The sequence below is a fragment of the Opisthocomus hoazin genome, chromosome 7, assembly GCF_030867145.1.
Source record: "Opisthocomus hoazin isolate bOpiHoa1 chromosome 7, bOpiHoa1.hap1, whole genome shotgun sequence".
Lineage (NCBI taxonomy): Eukaryota > Metazoa > Chordata > Aves > Opisthocomiformes > Opisthocomidae > Opisthocomus > Opisthocomus hoazin.
Genome location: NC_134420.1, coordinates 61,276,946 through 61,295,314, shown reverse-complemented (window position 1 = coordinate 61,295,314; position 18,369 = coordinate 61,276,946). Strand labels below are relative to the sequence as shown.

The 18,369-nt window shown below is 39.9% G+C and overlaps 1 protein-coding gene across 8 annotated transcripts in view; it reads left to right on the top strand.

Annotated features, from left to right (window-relative positions):
* BEGAIN (brain enriched guanylate kinase associated) overlaps positions 1 to 18,369 on the top strand; it is a 172,288-nt gene that overhangs the window by 73,839 nt on the left and 80,080 nt on the right. For 5 of the 8 annotated variants that reach the window (XM_075426499.1, XM_075426497.1, XM_075426503.1 and 2 more), the window contains exon 3: positions 13,950 to 14,039. The exons of the other annotated variants lie outside the window; for them this stretch is intronic. In XM_075426499.1, the coding sequence (XP_075282614.1) occupies positions 13,950 to 14,039 (90 nt within the window). The remainder of the gene's footprint in view (positions 1 to 13,949; positions 14,040 to 18,369) is intronic. 8 annotated transcript variants of the gene reach the window in all.

The following is an 18,369-nucleotide window of genomic DNA, read 5'->3' as shown; positions in this document are numbered from 1 at the left end:
TTATGCTGAAATACACTTTGCAAAGGAGGAAGAGAATCCAGATGAAAAAAATCTGTCAGAACAAGCTAACAAGACCTTAACTGGATACTCCTGTAAGTATTCAAGAAGATGGCTCATCTAAAGGTGTTAAACAGCTGCCAGGATCAACCCTAAGCCTTCCAGCAGCAATAGAAGAGTGCAGCTTCTTTCCAAAACAGAATACATAGATTGAGAGAAAGTGACTAGTAACTGCTGAAATAACTAACAAGATGCACTGTTTGGCTATGCTCAGAGGCAGAGAAACAGAGAAAAATCTGTTGAAAAAAAATCTGAGTTCTAATACCAAGAGCTCGGATCTTCACCTGTTGCAAAGGTGCAGTGGCTAGCCGTGAGTCAGCACAGACTCTGGTGATAGTCAAGGTTGTCACCCTTCCTGAAGAATAGCTAGAATACAAGCACATTGGAAAGTTAAACCTCTCTTAAATTTATACTCTCTACTCTCACTAAGTAGAGGAAATCGCATGGATGTTAAGGACGAGTAATATACAAGCAAGAGCAGTGAAGCTGAGGGAAGGTAGCCCTTCAGCTCCCAAAATTCACTTTCTAGAAAGCAAAGAGAACATGTTACAGGAAAAAGCCAAACTGTTCTGAGTTAATTATCTGATAATTGACAACTGTCTGTTTTCACACTTGAGATAGCTTAAACATGGCCATAGGGTCATTCAACTTATTTATTGCTTCTTTCTCCCACAAATGCTTCCTCTCTCATCTTACATTCCCAGGGGTCCCTTGCAGACTAGGATATAATTAAGTAGTCACCAGCTTCTGCAGATACCACCCAGTTGAGTGGGGTGGGGGAGGACTGCTTACCTGCTAATCAAGTGCTACCCATTCCCTGTCTTTTTCATTAGTTGAGCTGTGGTGTCTGTTTACCAGGCACAATGCTTTCTCCAGTTCAAAAGTCAAGAAAAGTAGTTCTTTTATCTAAAGACAATCCTTTAATCTACTCTGGTTTAATCCAATACCTTCTATGCTTGAGAAGCCAAGAGGCTGCAGCTCTGGTCTGGAACTGGCAGGAGCCTGAAGCTGGTATTTAGAAAGAGACAAAACCCATTATTCAGCTACTGACTAGTAGCACATTTCTGGCAAAAGAGACACCTTTTAACAGGGAGCATGAGAAAGTTAGAGGATCCAGAATTAATGAGTGAAGGGAGTACAGTCTGCTATGAACAGGCTCACTTGACCTCTGCATCCCTAAAAGACTGGGCTACATGGACCACATGATGCTCTTCCAACTCCTTCAGAACTGGTCCAGAGCCTCGATATGCGTACATTTATGGCCAATAAAACTTGCACAAGCAAGAACCAGACCTCCATGTCTCTTGGCCCCACTACCATACTGGAAATTCTGCCTGCCTGACTTCCGTACATGTTTTTGTTTTGTTTGAGGGAATCAGCTACCACATCAGACCTTCTGGTTTCCATCTTTGTACCATAACAAGTTAACATTGTTACAGACCTCAGGCCCAGTTAGCCATCAGTTGCACTTGGTAGCCAAATCCAAAGGAATGTATTAAAATTTCAATTGTTTGCACAGCCTATTCAGTATTAGTATACTGCACCTAAAGTCATGCATGCTTGCTCTTCTGGTATCTGAGCTAAATAATGTTCTGGGCACAAAATACAGGCACTGCATTGCCTCAGGCAGAGATCCCTGGGTCCAGAGGGGACTTTCAAACCACTTGAATAAGGAGCCTGGAGTCCTTAAACAGCTGAAGAAAGAGCGAAATACCCTAGAAATACCAAGGAAACAAGAGCTACAGAACAGATCTTTTTCTTATTTTCTTTCTTGCTGGCTTCGTGACTTTGTGTTCCTAGTTATCTAGTGCCAGGTTTCAATAGAAGGCATGGAAATCTGTACCAATAGCCACCTAGCAAGGGTGTATCCTGAGAAAAAGTAGAAACAGGACTGAGGTCTCTCAAACTGAAACAAATCAGTGCTCCCTGCCCAAATGACCAAAAGTGTGCAATATATACCATGACCCCTGGGTCCTGAAAAAAAAAGATGACAGCTGTTGGGGTCTGTGCTAACTCTGTACTGCCTGTCCCTATGGGCTAGGTGGATTTGAAGGACTGTGAATGGGTCAAGGTCCTCCTTGGACCTGTACCTCTTGCCCTGCAGAGGAATCACAGCGGTCCTGAGGAGCCCAGCCGCTCAGCCCAAGGCAGCTTAGTGTCTGTCCCAGGGTACTCCAGAATCCCAAATATAGGTGTCTGTAAGACTCGTTAGAGAGAATAACTTTTCTGTATTCACGTCTTGAAAGCATGACCTGCACTTCAGCCAAGTACTACCACAAAGCCTGTCTCACCTTTAATCATTTATTCCCTCCCTTTGAGAGGTGTATTCTGTGTCATTAAATTCTCACCATTATGCATTCTGCATTTATATTTGTCTAGTTTTAAAAGTATACATTAGTTTCCTGTTATCATAGTTAGATATTGTGTATACTGAATAAAGCAATCTCATGCCTGTGACTCACTGATGTACATCTGGATGAAGACTGAGTCTGTTTTCTGCAACACAGCCTGTTCTGGCAAAAGAAAATATGAAGAAGCACATGACAGGAGTTAGCCAAGCAGTAATAAGACTCACCTGAACGTATACATTTTTTAATTGCTAAATGAGACATGTTCCACAACAGCTAATATTTTTTTAAGAAGATAATTCATTCCATTCATAATAGATTTAATTGTGTTCTGATTGCTCACACCTGGCAATTTTATTTTGCAGCATTTTTTTTTTCCCCAAAGCACTTTCAAAGCATAGAACGGGCCTTGTGCCAGGTATAGTATATGATTCAAGCCCTGAAATAAATGGAATGAGATTTGCAGAGCCAGCTCCAGACATAGACAAAGTATGCAGTTGCTGGGGCAGCTGCCTGCTGCGACATGCCACTGCTACTGCCAAAGGAAAGGATGCTATGAGCAGGCTGAAAACTCTTGCTCATCCCTCTTGCAGAAGCAGCAGTCATGGCCCCTTGCTCTGGCACGGGCAGGAGCACCATGCCTCCTTCTTCATCCTATTGCTGCCCTCTCCCCTGGCAGCGCTCATTTGTGGGGTGCGGAAATTCTGCATTTTCTATACCTCTGAGCCTGCTCTGGTTCCTGCATTATTCTGGACTCAACCTTTTCATTGACATTTGTCTGTTTTAAAAAGGTATTCAAGATAATGAAATAATTTGCAAATCTCCCCATCAGCTAATCTGAAATTTAACCCCAAAAGTATCAGAGTATTGGGATGTTTTTAATAGATCTCAAGGACTGCTATCCCTCAGATATTGCTCTTTCTAGCCATTTTCTTGATATGTTACAAGACCCTCCACTCAAATGACCACACCAGAATCTTTCTCTCTTTTTCTCTTCAATGTATCGCTTGAGGTCCCATCCTGACAGAAGGAGTCATTATACTGCATGCTGTTCTCCCAAAATCCTAAGAGATTTCCTCTCCCTCAATGAACTCACGCTTTAAGTGGGTGAGGAGGGAAAAGGGTAGGAAACCAAGTCAAGTGACAGAGAAGTGAGCCGATTTTCTCTACAATGGGATCCATATTGTTTAGTTGACACACCCAAGAGTCCAATGTAACAGTGCCTGGCATAGATAAATGTCTTCAAAATGAATGTAGTATACCCTAAAACAACAGAAAATCTGTCCTTTATAATGGAAGACACATAAAACTAGAAAGAATCAATTTGAAATGGCCCCACAGAGTGCAAGATGGACTGAGAGAACTGGTATGGATATACAAGGGATAAACTCCATGCGAACCAACCCAGGCAATTCCACTGAATTATTTCATCAGAGGTAGAGTCAGTGATGAAAAACTTCTTCACTAAGAGCAGAATTTAGCAAAAATAACCTAAATCTATGATGGCAGGCAGGAGATGAGGACCCAGCTGGGTCTCTGAACAGACAGAAAAAGTAAAACAATTTCTGAACTTAAACCTAGTCTCTCTTTTTTTTAATTAATTCCTTCTCTAGCCCACGAAACTACGACACAAAAATAGCTCAGTTTATACTCTAGAGTGGTTGTTTACATGCATATTTACCAATTCTCCTGTGAACAGATTTCTGAAGCAGATCACTCAGTGCTTAATTTCCTCACCAAAGAGGAACGTAAAAATTTATCCACAGTGAAAGCACCCATTGTCGTCAGGGGTAAAAGATAAGGGTTATATAGAAAAACCAGTAGCAAAATCCTAAGACATGTAAAATGCTCATCATTTCTATTGATTTTAAGCTGCCAGGAAGCATCTCGTGGGAATGTTTCTGTAGATATTATCTCTGTAATCATAGTATTCTCAATTGAAAATACAACTGTTCTGTTGCAGTGCATTTGTATTTTAAACACGTGAAAGTGTTGGACTGATAAATGGGTTGCTAGCAGAGATTAAATGACAAATTCATTAGTGGCATCAGGTTCTGAAAGGTAGGATGTGACACTGGCTTTCTCAATGAGATTTCTTCCATTTGTGACTCCTGTCATTTGCAGTACTGAGCTGGTGCCTGGTTCTGTTCTCCTACAAGTACCAATTTACTTGAATTCCACTGAACACTGAAAGGATTATTATTTGGAAGGACTGAGATCCATTGTTAGAATTAATCTATTGACAATACTCTTTTTGTAAAAAAGTAATTTAGGGAAAAAAGACATTTAGTAACCTGGACATTTTGGAAGAGTTATCTGCAGTTACAGGCAACCACATACCCTATCTTCTAAGTGGTTTTCTATCTGCTACTCGTATTGGAAGGCTGTTCCAGAATCACATAGTTTCATCATTAGAAGTCTTACAATTTCCAGAAGAAAATGTAATCAAGACCAGTTCTCTTATTCTTAAGCCAATGCTTTTCTTTAGAGGAAATAACTTTTTTCCCCCTCCCTGTTATGTTTAAAATGGCAGCCACATCCTCACTCAGTCTTTCTTTTCATGGACTGATCTAGATCAGCTTTGCTTTTGAGTTTGTTTTCTAAGATGCCTCTGAAGCCTCAGAAAAAGCCTTTTCTGTGCATCATTATAAGACTGAATCCCTCTCTTGAATAGGGGTGACTGGGATTCTGCATAGCATTCCCAGAGAGGCATCCCTGCCCTTTCCCCAGCATTCCTGTACTTCCCTCTCTTGCTGAAACACCTCACCCAACAGTTTACTGGAGCTGCTTAGAAAACAGATATTTAGCCTATGTATTCAGTGAGTAAATAAAAGTTATAGACCTGTCAGATATAATTTAGGTTATCTGTTTGGAGTGAAAGGAGTATATTTCAGTCTTAAATGTTAGCTTTATTCTACTTACTGTGTAAAACAAGTGCCATTTCAGAAGGGATGTACTGTAATTATCAGTTCTTTCAGGTTCTATTGAGGTACCAGACATGAATTGCTGGAACCATGCAGGCACAGACCAGTCTTTGCATAAAAAAGCTGCTATTCTCAGTAAGGTTAATCCTACTCTATATTTAGTCTGATTTTATTCGCACATTCACATGCCTACTTAAAAACGTCATAGCAGATTTTAGAAAAGGTAAGAAATATAAATACAAGCTCAGCTGATTTCTGCAGTAAATACATCCATATATTTAGAAAAGTCCTCTTACATAGTCCATTCCTAGATGACAAAATGAGTCAGTGATTATCCAGTGTTTCCAAACTTAAAGGCTCCAAGCAAGACTGTGGAAAAATGGGAAAAAGGGAATTACACTGGCAGTAAAGGACTCAGAAGATAGCTTTTAATGTATTGCTAATTTATGCAGCTGATATATCAAGCATGTATAGTCCTTACTTCCATATTAGGAGACCAAACCATCTTTCCAAATTTGTCTCATTAAGATTGATAAAAATTCACTTCTACACAGAAGTCTTCTTGGCCAGATATGTATTGCCAGTTACCCCATCATGTTCTCCATGTTGAAACAAAGCTTTGTCAAGTGCACTCCGAGAGGTCAGCTGGGGCTGTGTAAAGATTTCTTGAAATGAAACCATCAGAAAGGGCAAAAAATGGATCTGCTGCTGGGACACTGGGGCAACGCATTTATGATAGGGAAAAAGTAGGGTGGGAATGATTCACGGTGGCCTAAATTACATTAGAAATGCTTATTCAGATAGTTGAAGAAAAGAACCCCAGGGAAACGGAGGAAAGGACAGCCCTTAGGTCAGTCTGATATTTGTTCTCCTATGTGTGGACAATCATTCCTCATGAAAATTGAGTTCTGCATTTATACAAAATCTTATCATCAAAGTAAACGCCACAGAGAAGCTGGTGGATGTTATCATTGACATCATTCAAGAGCCATTATTAATACTAAAACTTCATAAGACATATAAAACATACAAGCAAGTACAGTTCCTGTGGGAAATATCTACAGACAAGAGGTACATTTTGGCACCTATACAGTGTGTTTATGGCTATTACTTCCCACAGGAAACAATAAAATGTATTTAAGGATTATACAAACTATCAGCTGTCATTGAATTTTATTGTAAAGATGATCTATAACCCGAAAAGTGTGACTGTTTTTATTCTATAGCAACAGTTTCTAAACTGCATGACAGTAAAGCCAGCTAGTGCTTTTCACAGTATGCAGATGATCAACTTCCCAAGTAGGAGACTCGTAATGAAATATTATTAACAATTTATGATTATTTCCATGCAGATACTGAATGACTAATTCCTATCATATTTTTTCTGTGGTTACAGGAGAGAGTGTTTCTGCACCTGTTTCTCTTCCTCCAGATCTAGTCATCAGTAAAATTGTACTCAGCCAGCTGTTAAATTTCAGATCAGCTAGTATATTTCATGCATTTAAAGCCTGACAAAATATGAAATCATATAGCCACAATAAAATGCCATAGTGATACCAAGAGAAGCGACTACCAAGCTTGTAAAGCTTCACACAGTCTTTGATTTTGTTGTAATACCTAACTAGCTTCAAGCCAGTGGTGGATACTCATATGCAAACTAGAGCACCCAGTTAATGCAAGAAAGTTTGCAAAAATTTGTAAAAGTGTGGTCTGTTTCCATTGATTCTTTTGAGAGCTTAAAACAGTTGTTAATTATCAGAAATTTATGTAAAACTGATTAGCTCAGGTCATCTCCTGGGGCATTATTTACAGAAGGTATGGCATCTTAGCGTTTTGAGAACAGAAGGTTCATTAATTCATTCAGTCATAAATTCTTACATTTTGTCGATACACCTGTATTGAGCCAACTGCCCTGTGTCTGAATGAAAGGTAATTTGCATTTTGGCTACAGAGGTATCTGCAGGCATCAACAAACAAAATCCAGCATTGCAAATCGCTCCAACCCTACCACAACTGCTCTGTCAACATGCCTAATGCAGTTATAATTATTCATTTATTAATTATATCAGAGCATGGAAATTTAACTCTGAAGGCTTTATATACTGTTCACCACACACTTCTTTTGAAAATAGTGGATTTACAGTATGCACACATACATATGTGCATGTGTGCATATACATACACTTTTACTCCACAAAAAGCTGCCCACATGGTTTGACAAAAACAGATTGGTAAATAGCTAGGTAAGATAGATATGACGACCTGGTAGCATTACTGATCACTGAGGTCACCCAAAATTTTCCGCTGACAGATTGCTTCATGCTTTGCAAAATTTCAGCTAAATCAGTTGGCAAGTTACATGCCATACTTTTGTGTTAAAACAGCTTAGACATTTCTGAAAATATCACCAAGGAAAAAAATACGGGTTTGCTCATAGCAAAAAAGTAGGCAATGATTTTTTTTATTAAGAAGCCCTCAACCTGCCTACTTTGGATCTGGGACCTAAAATACTCCAAGGAGCCTTCCAGAGCATCAAGAATTTGTGCTATAACACTTTTATAAACATTTAAAGTTGCATACTTCGAAAGCATCTGAAAAAAAGTAGATTGTAGCTGTTTAACAGAGACGTACTAGTTCGGCAACATTATTTCATATAGGTTTGACCTCAGTTAAGCGTTCTTGATCGCAGATTTTCAAAATTGAACAAGACTTCCTCCCTAAATCTTCCTTGTGGATGAAGCTTGCTGTAGTGTCTGGCTTCCCAAGAGGGGACATGGAGGTGGTCTTTCACCTTCAACATTTCAGCAGCTGATGCACCAAAAGGAGTCAATGGACATACCAGAAACATATTAGATGGGGATTGTACAGATGGGCAAAGCTGGACATGAAGATAAGCCATGGCAGGAACTTGTTAGAAGAGTGGGGCAAAACAAGACAAGAAAAGGGATCAGGAAAAAAGGTGCATTTTTGTGCACAGTCAGAAAGATACTGAGAGGTGCCCAAGCCAGCAGGTCTTTTGCTAGTGAAACACCCCCTCTTAAAAAGAGTTAAACTGAGCTAGCACAGCAACATCTCTATATTCCTGTACTGTCAGAAAATAGGTGTTAACTTCACTGATAACAGGTGTCCTTGTCTTCCTCCCTTTTCTGCTCGGTGGACGTTTCCAGCCTTCTTATATTCCCAGGTACTCCATTAAAATCTGTGTCCACAATGGGGAGATACTGGTGCAGTCCCTGCAGCTTACCCCAACTGGGTGGACGCATGGTTGCATAGGACCCTGTTTTTCAATTAGGAAATTATATTTAAAATATTCATTACAATATAGTGTTGCAGTCCCTGCAGCAGTTTTACATTATTTAACGTTGTGGTCACAGATAGTTCTGCATAACTCCAGGAACAGAGCTGCCACCCCGTCACAGAAAATGGATTGTATGACATTTTTATTCGCTCCAGCCTTTGTTCTGTGGAGATGACAGCCAGTTATCTACGTTGGCATGACTGGGAGGAAAGTAGGTAGCAAACACAGCTGACAGCATCTTGCAAGTCTGTGATGCTAAATCAGCATCACTGCCACGTGCCTCTTCAGTGAGGATGGGACGTGGAGGTAGAGTCGTGACAGTGTGTTCCAAGGTGTCCCTGCAGTTCTTCCAGCTTGCTCTGTCAATGTTTCATCTGGGGTTATTAGTGTTTATAAAAGCATGCCCCTAAAATAGCTGCATGGTGTTAAAAGAAGTAAAACCAGTGGTTCTTGTTCTTAACTTCTTCATACTGGGGTAAAATAGAGCTAAATTGGGCAAGTACAGAAATCATAATAGCACAACCAAGTTTAAAGTGACTTTCAAATCCCCTTCAGGTCTTGAAGAGCATTGAGTTTGAGTGAAAAACAGACCAGGACACATTATTTCCTACTCTACAGAAAATACTTCTCCCTTTAACTGATGCAAGATTTGGGGTGGCTTTTGCTTAGAGACTGCTAAAGTCTATTCACAAAGTCCTCCACTCACAAGTGGAGCAGCCATGAAATTCTCCAACTTCTGAAAAACACATTATTTCAGAAAAATCATTCAGATTTGCATTGGCTTTTGTAAAATAACCATGTATATACTACTGTGTTGGGCTGAGCCTGGCTGGACTCCAGGTGCCCACAAAAGCCTCTCTATCACTCCCCCTCCTCAGCTGGGAAGGGGAGAGAAAATAGAACGAAAGGCTCGTGGGTCGAGACAAGGACAAGGAGATCACTCAGCAATTCTGTTATGGACAAAACAGACTCAACTTCAGGAGAAAAGGAAATTTAATGTATCACTAGTCAAATCAGAGTAGGATAATGAGAGATAAAATAAAATCTTAAAACACCTTCCCTCCACCTGTCCCTTCTTCACAGGCTCAACTTCACTCCCAATTTCTCTACTTTCTCCCCCCGAGTGGCGCAAGTGGACAGGGAGTGAGGGTTGTGGTCAGTTCATCCCACATTGTCTCTGATACTCCTTCCTCCTCAGGGGGAGGACTCCTCACACTCTTCCCCTGCTCCAGCAGGAGGTCCCTCTCATGAGAGACAGTTCCTCACAAACTTCTCCAACGTGAGTACTTCCCATGGTCTGCAGTTCTTCAGGGACTGCTCCAGCATGGGTCCGTTCCAAGGGTTGCAGTCCTTCAGGAACAGACTGCTCCAGTGTGGGTGCCCCATGGGGTCACACGCCCTGCTAGCAAACCTGCTCCAGCATGGGCTCCTCTCTCCCCACATGTCCACAGGTACTGCCAGGAGCCTGCTCCAACACAGGGTCGCCCCAGGGTCACAGCCTCCTTCAAGCACCTCCACCTGGTCCAGCGCTGGGTCCTTCATGGACTGCAGGTGGATATCTGTTCCACCGTGGACCTCCATGGTTGCGGGTAGATATCTGCTCCACCATGGACCTCCATGGTCTACAGCACGGATATCTGCTCCACCATGAACATCCGTGAGCTGCAGGGGGACAGCCTGCCTCACCATAGTCTTCTTCATGGGCTGCAGGGCTATCTCTCTTTATGTGCTCTGCAGCACCTCCTCCCCTTCCTTCTTCATTGACCTTGATGTCTGCTGCGTTCTTTCTCCCACATAGTCTCACTTCTCTATTCCACTGCAATTCTTAAACACATTATCCCAGAGACACTACCACCATCACTGGTGGGCTCGGCCTTGGCCAGCGGCGGGTCCATCTTGGAGCTGGCTGGCCTTGGCTCTATCGGACATGTGGGGACCTTCTAGCAACTTCTCACAGAAGCCACCCCTGTAGCCCTCCCACTACCGAAACCTTGCCTCATAAACACAACACACCTACCACAAAAAGAGCAGTGTTTTTGAGGACTACTCTGTGAACCAGAGATCTTCATATGTATTAGATGCTGTAAATTTTACTCACCTATGAAATATGGAGAGGGAAGCATAAGGGGCATTGTGTTTACTTTTCTCATAACAGTATTTCTTAACTAGGCAAAGCAGTCTGTATGAGTCTACTCCAGGCACAGTGGATCAATCACCCTCTGCCACCAAAACTGAGGAGTTGTTAGTTGTTATTCTTTAGACAGTGAAATAAAGTGTTGATTGTGTTTCACTGAGAAATCCACCTTTTTTTTTTCTGTAAATATCCTCTGTGATTATTGTCAGATAAGCCACAGACAATATTTGAAGTAACATTCTGCATGTTCTAGGACAAGACAAGGAAACAGACTATTACAACAGTATGCCCAAATTTGAACCTCACTTGACACTGGAGTCAGTCTCAATCACATCAGTGAGGGATAAGGGAAACTGCAGAGAGGAGAGAAGAGGAAAATGAGTTACTTTATCATGCTATGGCATAATAAAAAGTCATTTAAAATTTCATAATCTGACATACTTTATCATCAGGTTTTTGGGACTGATATTTTTCCTGTAGTAAACTACTATTTGTATACAGTAACTACACAATACTTTTTTTCAATAGGCTTGTTCATTACTTTCAATACCTACAAGTTTCTTACAACCTTTGTTTCTGAAAGGAAACAACACAGTAACAGAACTGGGAGCTTTTTCCATTTTGTTTCCTTTAAAATGTACAGTTACTTCAGACAAAAATGTATGTATGTTTTGCTGATTTCCGATTTGCCAATGATAAGACAATATCCCATGTAAATAGCAGAAGCTGACAAATTAATTTTTATGTTTGTATATCTGGCAAATAAATAAATCTTACAGTTACTAATTATTTTTCAACCTTGCACATGAGAATGTGATTAGACTGACTACAACTGACACTGATTATCTGAGACAGGATGTTACTAAATCCCTTTGGGGAGCTTTTGAAAGACCCACCACATTTAGAGCAGAGAGCTTTTCTCCGCATTAGCTCATTTATGGAGCAATTACATGGAACTTAATACTGAAGAGATGTCAGGAAAAACACTGAGCAATCAGCTAAAGTGGAATTCGTACCCCTCTCCTCTCTGTCAAAACATCTTACAATCTCGTAGTCTTAAAATGTTTTGTCAAGATTATCTACAGCAAAGCTATTTGCTGTATACCAGTAAAAGGTATTGAGATAGGTTAGATTAAGACTACATGGAAGAGAGGTTGTAAAGGATCTGAAGACAGCAGAGATTTCTCCCTGCTTAAATGGCTTCTTTGCTCCAACAGCCCCATTTTAAATAATTTCTGGGCTTGAAAAGCCCAAAGTTTTCATATCATTAATCTTAGAATTTTCAAGTTTTATTATTTCATTAGAAAACTACTGTGGAGTGTTTCTAGGGGAAGTGAGGAGAAATACGCAAAATGCAAAATGGTTTGAAAAATCTCCACAGGTTCTGGAAAAACCTATGGCTGAATTCACTGATTTTTTTTTTTAATTAAGATTTCAAAGATCTGGTTTTTAGGAGCAGTTTACACTTTTATACCTAAAAATATGCAGACACAAAATGGAGAGCCAGGTAGAGACCATTTTCAAATCTCCTACAATGAACTGTTTTCCTGACACCCATAGTTGAGAATGAAAATACATAGTGAAGTACCATGGAACTGGTTGTGTTAAGTAAGTACACACCTATTGATTATGAGTTTTGCAGTTTGAGAACATCAGAAAAGCTGTGAGATACATAATCTAAAGTAATACTGACAGTTTGCTGAAGAACCAATAATAACAAGGTATTACAAATTGCAGAGAATTATTCTCACCTCCACTTTGACTTTAAAGCTAATATTGTTGTAAGTTTACGTGATGACAACTCCTAAACCTCAGGCCATCTTATTTTTGACATCGCCCCAGGGTGTCTTCACATACTTAATCCAAGTCCTCTATGGAAGAATGTAAAAGGTGCTTAAATGTTCCATCCTTATTCAATGCACAACTCAGTGGTACAACTAGAGGAACATGCTGGAATTCACTTAGTGCTTTTCCTCAGAGTGCCTTAAAGAGCGTCATCTTGCTGTCAGTATTTCTTGACATGAAGCTGATCCCAGGGTGAACTTACAGCAGTGGCGAGACACTCAGCAGAGCTCTACTTTCCCACAAACACTGAGATTCTTTGCTGCTCTCTAGCAGAGTTATTGTTCCTGAAATGTGTGCTTTATGTAAAGGTATGTTCATGGTCCAGAAGGTCCCTACTTTGCAGTACCCACTGGTAATTAATGGTGAATACTGGAAGGTAGATTTTCCACATGGTAGTGATCACTGACTACAGGGAAAGCTTATGCAAAAATTCTGGTTCATAAATATGAATATGCTTGAATGAGGAAAAACTGATCTTTTAGTGAGTTTGTCCTTCAAGACATGTTATGTTGCATCTCTGATATTGCAAAGGAACACAGAAATACCTTAAAAGGTATTCTGCGTGGCCAGATACTGTAGTCCTTGCTCAGACTTTACTCAGGAAAAACTACCTTTGACTTGAGTGAGAATTTGCTTGACTAAGAACTGAACAGACAGCGTTTTGAATCTTACCAGCATAGCTTGATGGTAAGGTTGGGCAAAAGTTCTGATTGCTAATTTGCCTGCCTCATTGGCCTTCTCCTGGGCTCTGGACCTGCTTTTGCTGTGTGTTATTCATAGCTTATGTTGCTAGTTCAGATTGCTTCTCTTTGTGATTTTCATTTCCAGCAAATATTTTGCAGCTATTGTTCTGCTGCTGGTAGATATGCATGGAAGCTGGTGTGTGGAACTTGAACCTCAGCCCAGATTTAATTAACACTGTTCAACACACTCTCACTATGGTGCTCAGAAGGAATTTTACTGACCCTCTTTCAGTGAAGTATAAATTTGTTTAATCTGATTTTTCTACAGTGTGAAAATATAAAGGCTTAATTCACAAATCTTAAAACCAAATGCTTCTCCAGTGAAATAGGTAGGGTAGCACCCATTTACAGCCATCATAAGGTCAATTATAAATGCTTATTCTGACCCACAATAATCATACAAGAAAATCACTAAATGTGTATGCTGTAACATCACTTTGTTTTGTAGTTTTAATACTGTTTTAAAGTAAGATATCCTGAATAATAATTAGTACCAAATTATGCCATAGCCTACTAATATGCAGCAAATCTAGCTAGGTTATCACTCGTATGTCTTATGAGCCATACCTAGCCATGGTTTATCCTCTATTCATGCCGCAGGGTACGAAATTCCTGGGTACCAACCTGCCTATGGCAACCTAGAATTCTCCAGGGCAGGCTCGCAAAATCTTCACCTACTCTCTGGGACAGGTAACTAATAAGTGATGTTTTGTGAAGTTATGCTTTCTTTCTAACTTTCTGATGTGTGTAAAAATGTTTCATTTCTTCATGTCAGTCTGTAGTCTCTCACCATTCAGTTACGCTATGTTTTCTGAACTAGGGGAATAACAGCAGATCTGTTTTTTATAGTACTCTAGATGCTTGCCTCAGCCAAGCCTGTAATAATTGCCATGAACTTGTATGAAAATTGAAAAGTTGTTTAAGAAGCTGCAAAATCCACAGCTGCCTGCTACCAGTTAATATTTTTTTCTGATGGAGTAGCTCTTATAATACAGATTCACTGCATTTCATGGTTTATACCACAATAATCCGGGCAGTTCGCCCACCTTTCTTAACTGCTGGTATGTGTATATTCTCCCTCTCTTTATCAGGTTTACATTTATCTTTGGTATCCTGAAATGAGGACTTTTTCAATGCTATAGGTACAGAGGTGTTGAAAGGATGGAAGAGTTATGACTGATTCTAGTTTATATTCCTATGCAACATATAGTATAAGTAATGACTCATTTTTCCATATTTTGCTTAGACTGGCTTCTAATTTTCTCCTGAATATACTCTTTGGTTTTTGTTGCTTGACTTTATTTCAAGTGGCAGGTATGTAGAAGAAATGTCATTCACTGATCCTATAGTTTTAAATGGCATATGAAATATTGAAACATATTTCAAAGCAAGAAAATAGTTAGATAAAAAAATAAAGACAGGCCAAGCTTTAGACTGCGGTTTTGCAGTCTATCAATTCTCTTTGAACAGTGTGTGAATTTTCATCACAAGAATGCTGCTAGCGTAGGAAAGACATAAGTGAGATTCTTTTCGTATTTTTTTGGCATGATCTACACTCTATGGAGTGAAAAAACTAACAATCTTGGAAAATTGATTTGAATTCCTGTTTTTCAATTCCCTGGGGCTCTACACATGCACTCTACCCTTACCCGGGTTTAGATGAGCCTTGTGCAAAAATAGCTTTGGTCTGCTGCTTGTCCTTGAATAAAACAGGAGATGACCAGTGAAGTGAAATATGATCAGGGCACACAAAACTATTTTTCAAAATGTTTGACCCTGATTACAATTCATTTGAATATTTGGAAGTCTTTTAGAATCAAAACAAATTCACACAGCCATGGTGTAATCAGTGAGTTTGATCTTATGTGATGTTTTTAAACTGACAGGGAAGTTCAGAGTCTTGGGATGACATTTTGTAGCCTTTCTGTAGGGCTCTCTAAAAAAGAAAATCTCTTTTCTTACCATAGCTGTCCACTTGTAGTTCTTACTTTCAAAAGAAAATAAGCTTACTTTTATGGAGGACAACACCACATTTTGTCTCCAAGTATATACTAAAGCCTCAAATGCACAAATCCAGGATTTTAGCTCAGGCTATTTAGCCATTTCATAAAAAAACAAAAAAACAACCACTGGAAGATAATTTCCATTTCACACCCTGCTTTTGAAAAAGCTGACAAGGATCTAAGATTTTAGAGATATTTTAGTATTTCCTGAAAGCTTGCTTGTTCTTTCCCGTTGATTAATGCAAATCTTAATCACACTGTTTGAATATATCGAGACTTTAAAAATTTGTCTGGAAACTTTCTTTCATCTATATTAAAAAACATCAGCTTGCTGAAGGAACTGAAAAAAAACACATCTGTGTGTGAAAATAAAAGATAGTGAGTATGACAACTGTCAGCACTTAGAAAATGAGGATAGATTCAATTTTATCCAGCCCGATACAGTTTAACCTTTAAAAAACTAATGAGAAAGCAACAAAAATTTCTCAAGAGAGTTAAAAAAGACCTAGTCTCAATTCACTCAGAATGCAAAAGTAGCTGAGTTACAAGGGAAAAAAAAAAATGTGGCCCGTGTTTAGGTAATCTAGATCTCAGGGTACAACAGGAATTTTGGGGAAAGTGCATAGCAAAGAAGCTGCTTTCTTACTCTGCATGGTTCTTTGGGGTGCTACGTCCACCGGGTAGGTGAAAACAGAGTGCTCCTGGGTCCCCTCTGAAGAAGTGTGTTGTATGTTTCTTTTCACATGAACTGTGCAAGTATCTTTTCAGACAAATACCTGATGCCTGATTTGGCCCCTCCACACCTGCAGAGAGGTCCTTCATTTACTGTGTCACTCCAAAAACTACAGAAGAGCTAATGCCAAGGTGCTGGACGTGTTAGCAGGGGTTAGGGGTTTGGAGGAATGATATCCTGTTCCCTCTCCTTTTCCATACACCCACAAAAAAAGGCAACAAAACAGAGTCTTACACTAAAGACCCAGTTCAGCTTAGGGAGCAGGATAAAATAGACTTGACTGAACTAACAAATCATGACATTAGGTTGAGAGGAAGGTTGTATGAAATGACCACGCAACATGCTGAGCAGTGGGGAACTTGCTAGAGGTGAACTCATTTATACTCTTGCAGAGTAAAAACCTTCTCAGTTAACAAGCCCTAAAATAGTGTTCTGCAGTGTATGAGACAAGGTAGGGCTCAAAATAATTAGCCAAAGCTGACAGATGGCAGTTCTTTTCTCTTTTTTTCCTTCTCTTTTGCTGTAATAGCAAGTTGATCAAAGAGCTGAGGACCATTTGTTATTGTAGGAAAACTAAAAATATCTTCAAAGATGCAGGCAAAATAACTTCATTCAGATAACAGCCAGTAGCTCCCATTGTTCCTGTTCAACACCTTATACATGTTTCTGTGTGTAGTGATAGTATCCCTCAGAATCTGAACTACATGTGCACAGCTGAGAATTTGGGTATCTCCACGCTAAGGTGTATTACTTAATCAATTTATTAAATCAAGTTGGTAATCCATTTAATTTAATTGTTTGCTTGGGTTAACAAACCAGTGATCTATTCTTCTGCCACAAAACCTTCCAAAAAGTCCCGGAGCTCACCTCTGTGGCATGCTGCTTTAGGAATGCCATACAGCTCGGTGTAATGGGGGAACTAAATGATGAAGAACAGAGACTGCAGTAGAACTGACTGCACCAATGGCTACTGAAAGTGTCTGAGGGGTCAGTGCTGCACCTCACTCCAAGCAACAGCAGCATTATCTCCTATACTCTTTAACAATAATGTCTTGCAAGCATCGGCATTTTTTTAAAGGCAAGCACCTATGGATTCAATTTAAAGATACAACAGGAACTTCTGTCTTGTAGGACTTCTGTCACAAAAGTGGATCAGAATGCAACTGTGACCAGATACAATTAAAAAGAAATTTCAGTAATTTACTCAAAAAAAGGTAATATATACTGCTTATAAAAGAAAGCAGTGGCATCTGCAGTTCCTCCTCCCTCAAGTCCCAGTCCCAGTAGTAATTCTGTCTGACTGGTCCTGGAGCCAAAAGTGTATATTTAATTTTTTCAGCTGCTTAGGATAAACTTTCTGATGGGCAGTGTTAAGATGACCCACCGAAATGAGTCTCTGGAGCCAGACAAAGGTTAATTTCAAATCAGAGGAAAGAGAAAAGGTTTGGGAAAGGAAAGAAATAGCTAAGGTGAGAATAGAGATGATAACTTCTGTCCATCAACCTATGTCTGGATGTTTTATAGCAAATGAAACAGGAACAAAATTATTTCACCACTACTAAAGCATGTTTCTATAGTACTTCCCTACCCGACCTCCAACCTCAGATGTTATTGGAAAGAGTAAGATAAATATCAGCTTGCTTCTGGGCAGAGGATTTTACCCATCCTCATTACATGTCCTATTACAAATAAACAGGACAGTTCAGGAGGAACCACATTCCTGTTCCAGCACAGCTTGATCCAGATGAATCAGGAAGGTAGACAGACAAAAGCAAATGTGAGAAAGGTTTAATAACACAATTAAAATGTAACTTCATAAGCTTGTGAGCTGATGTGGCAGGCTGCTTTCAGTAATTTCCAGAGGGAGTGCTTATCTGTGACTACAAACCAAGGCAATCTAGAAGCTGACCACTCAAAGCTTTTAAGGAGAGCTGCTGCAACCAAAAGCAGCTTGCTCAATTGCCTGGAGAGCTCTCTTTGGCTTCCAAATCATAAATTGAAGTCTCCCTCTAATTTTGCTACCTCCATTTCTCAATACCTCACTCTTTTTTTTCCTCTCCTTTCTCATCACTGCTTAGTAGTCTGGATTCCCTAGTGAGATGCAGTGCAGACTGCTAGGACTCTGCCAGACATTAAAAAGCAAGAAACGTCTGTTCAACAACTTCAAATCACTTGCTGTGGGAGGCAGCCCCCCCAACAGCCTTTGTTACAGCAAGAAGTATTTGTAGCAGTCAGCTCTTTCTCCTGCTTTTCTTATCCTTTTGTACCCTGCAACTCTACATGG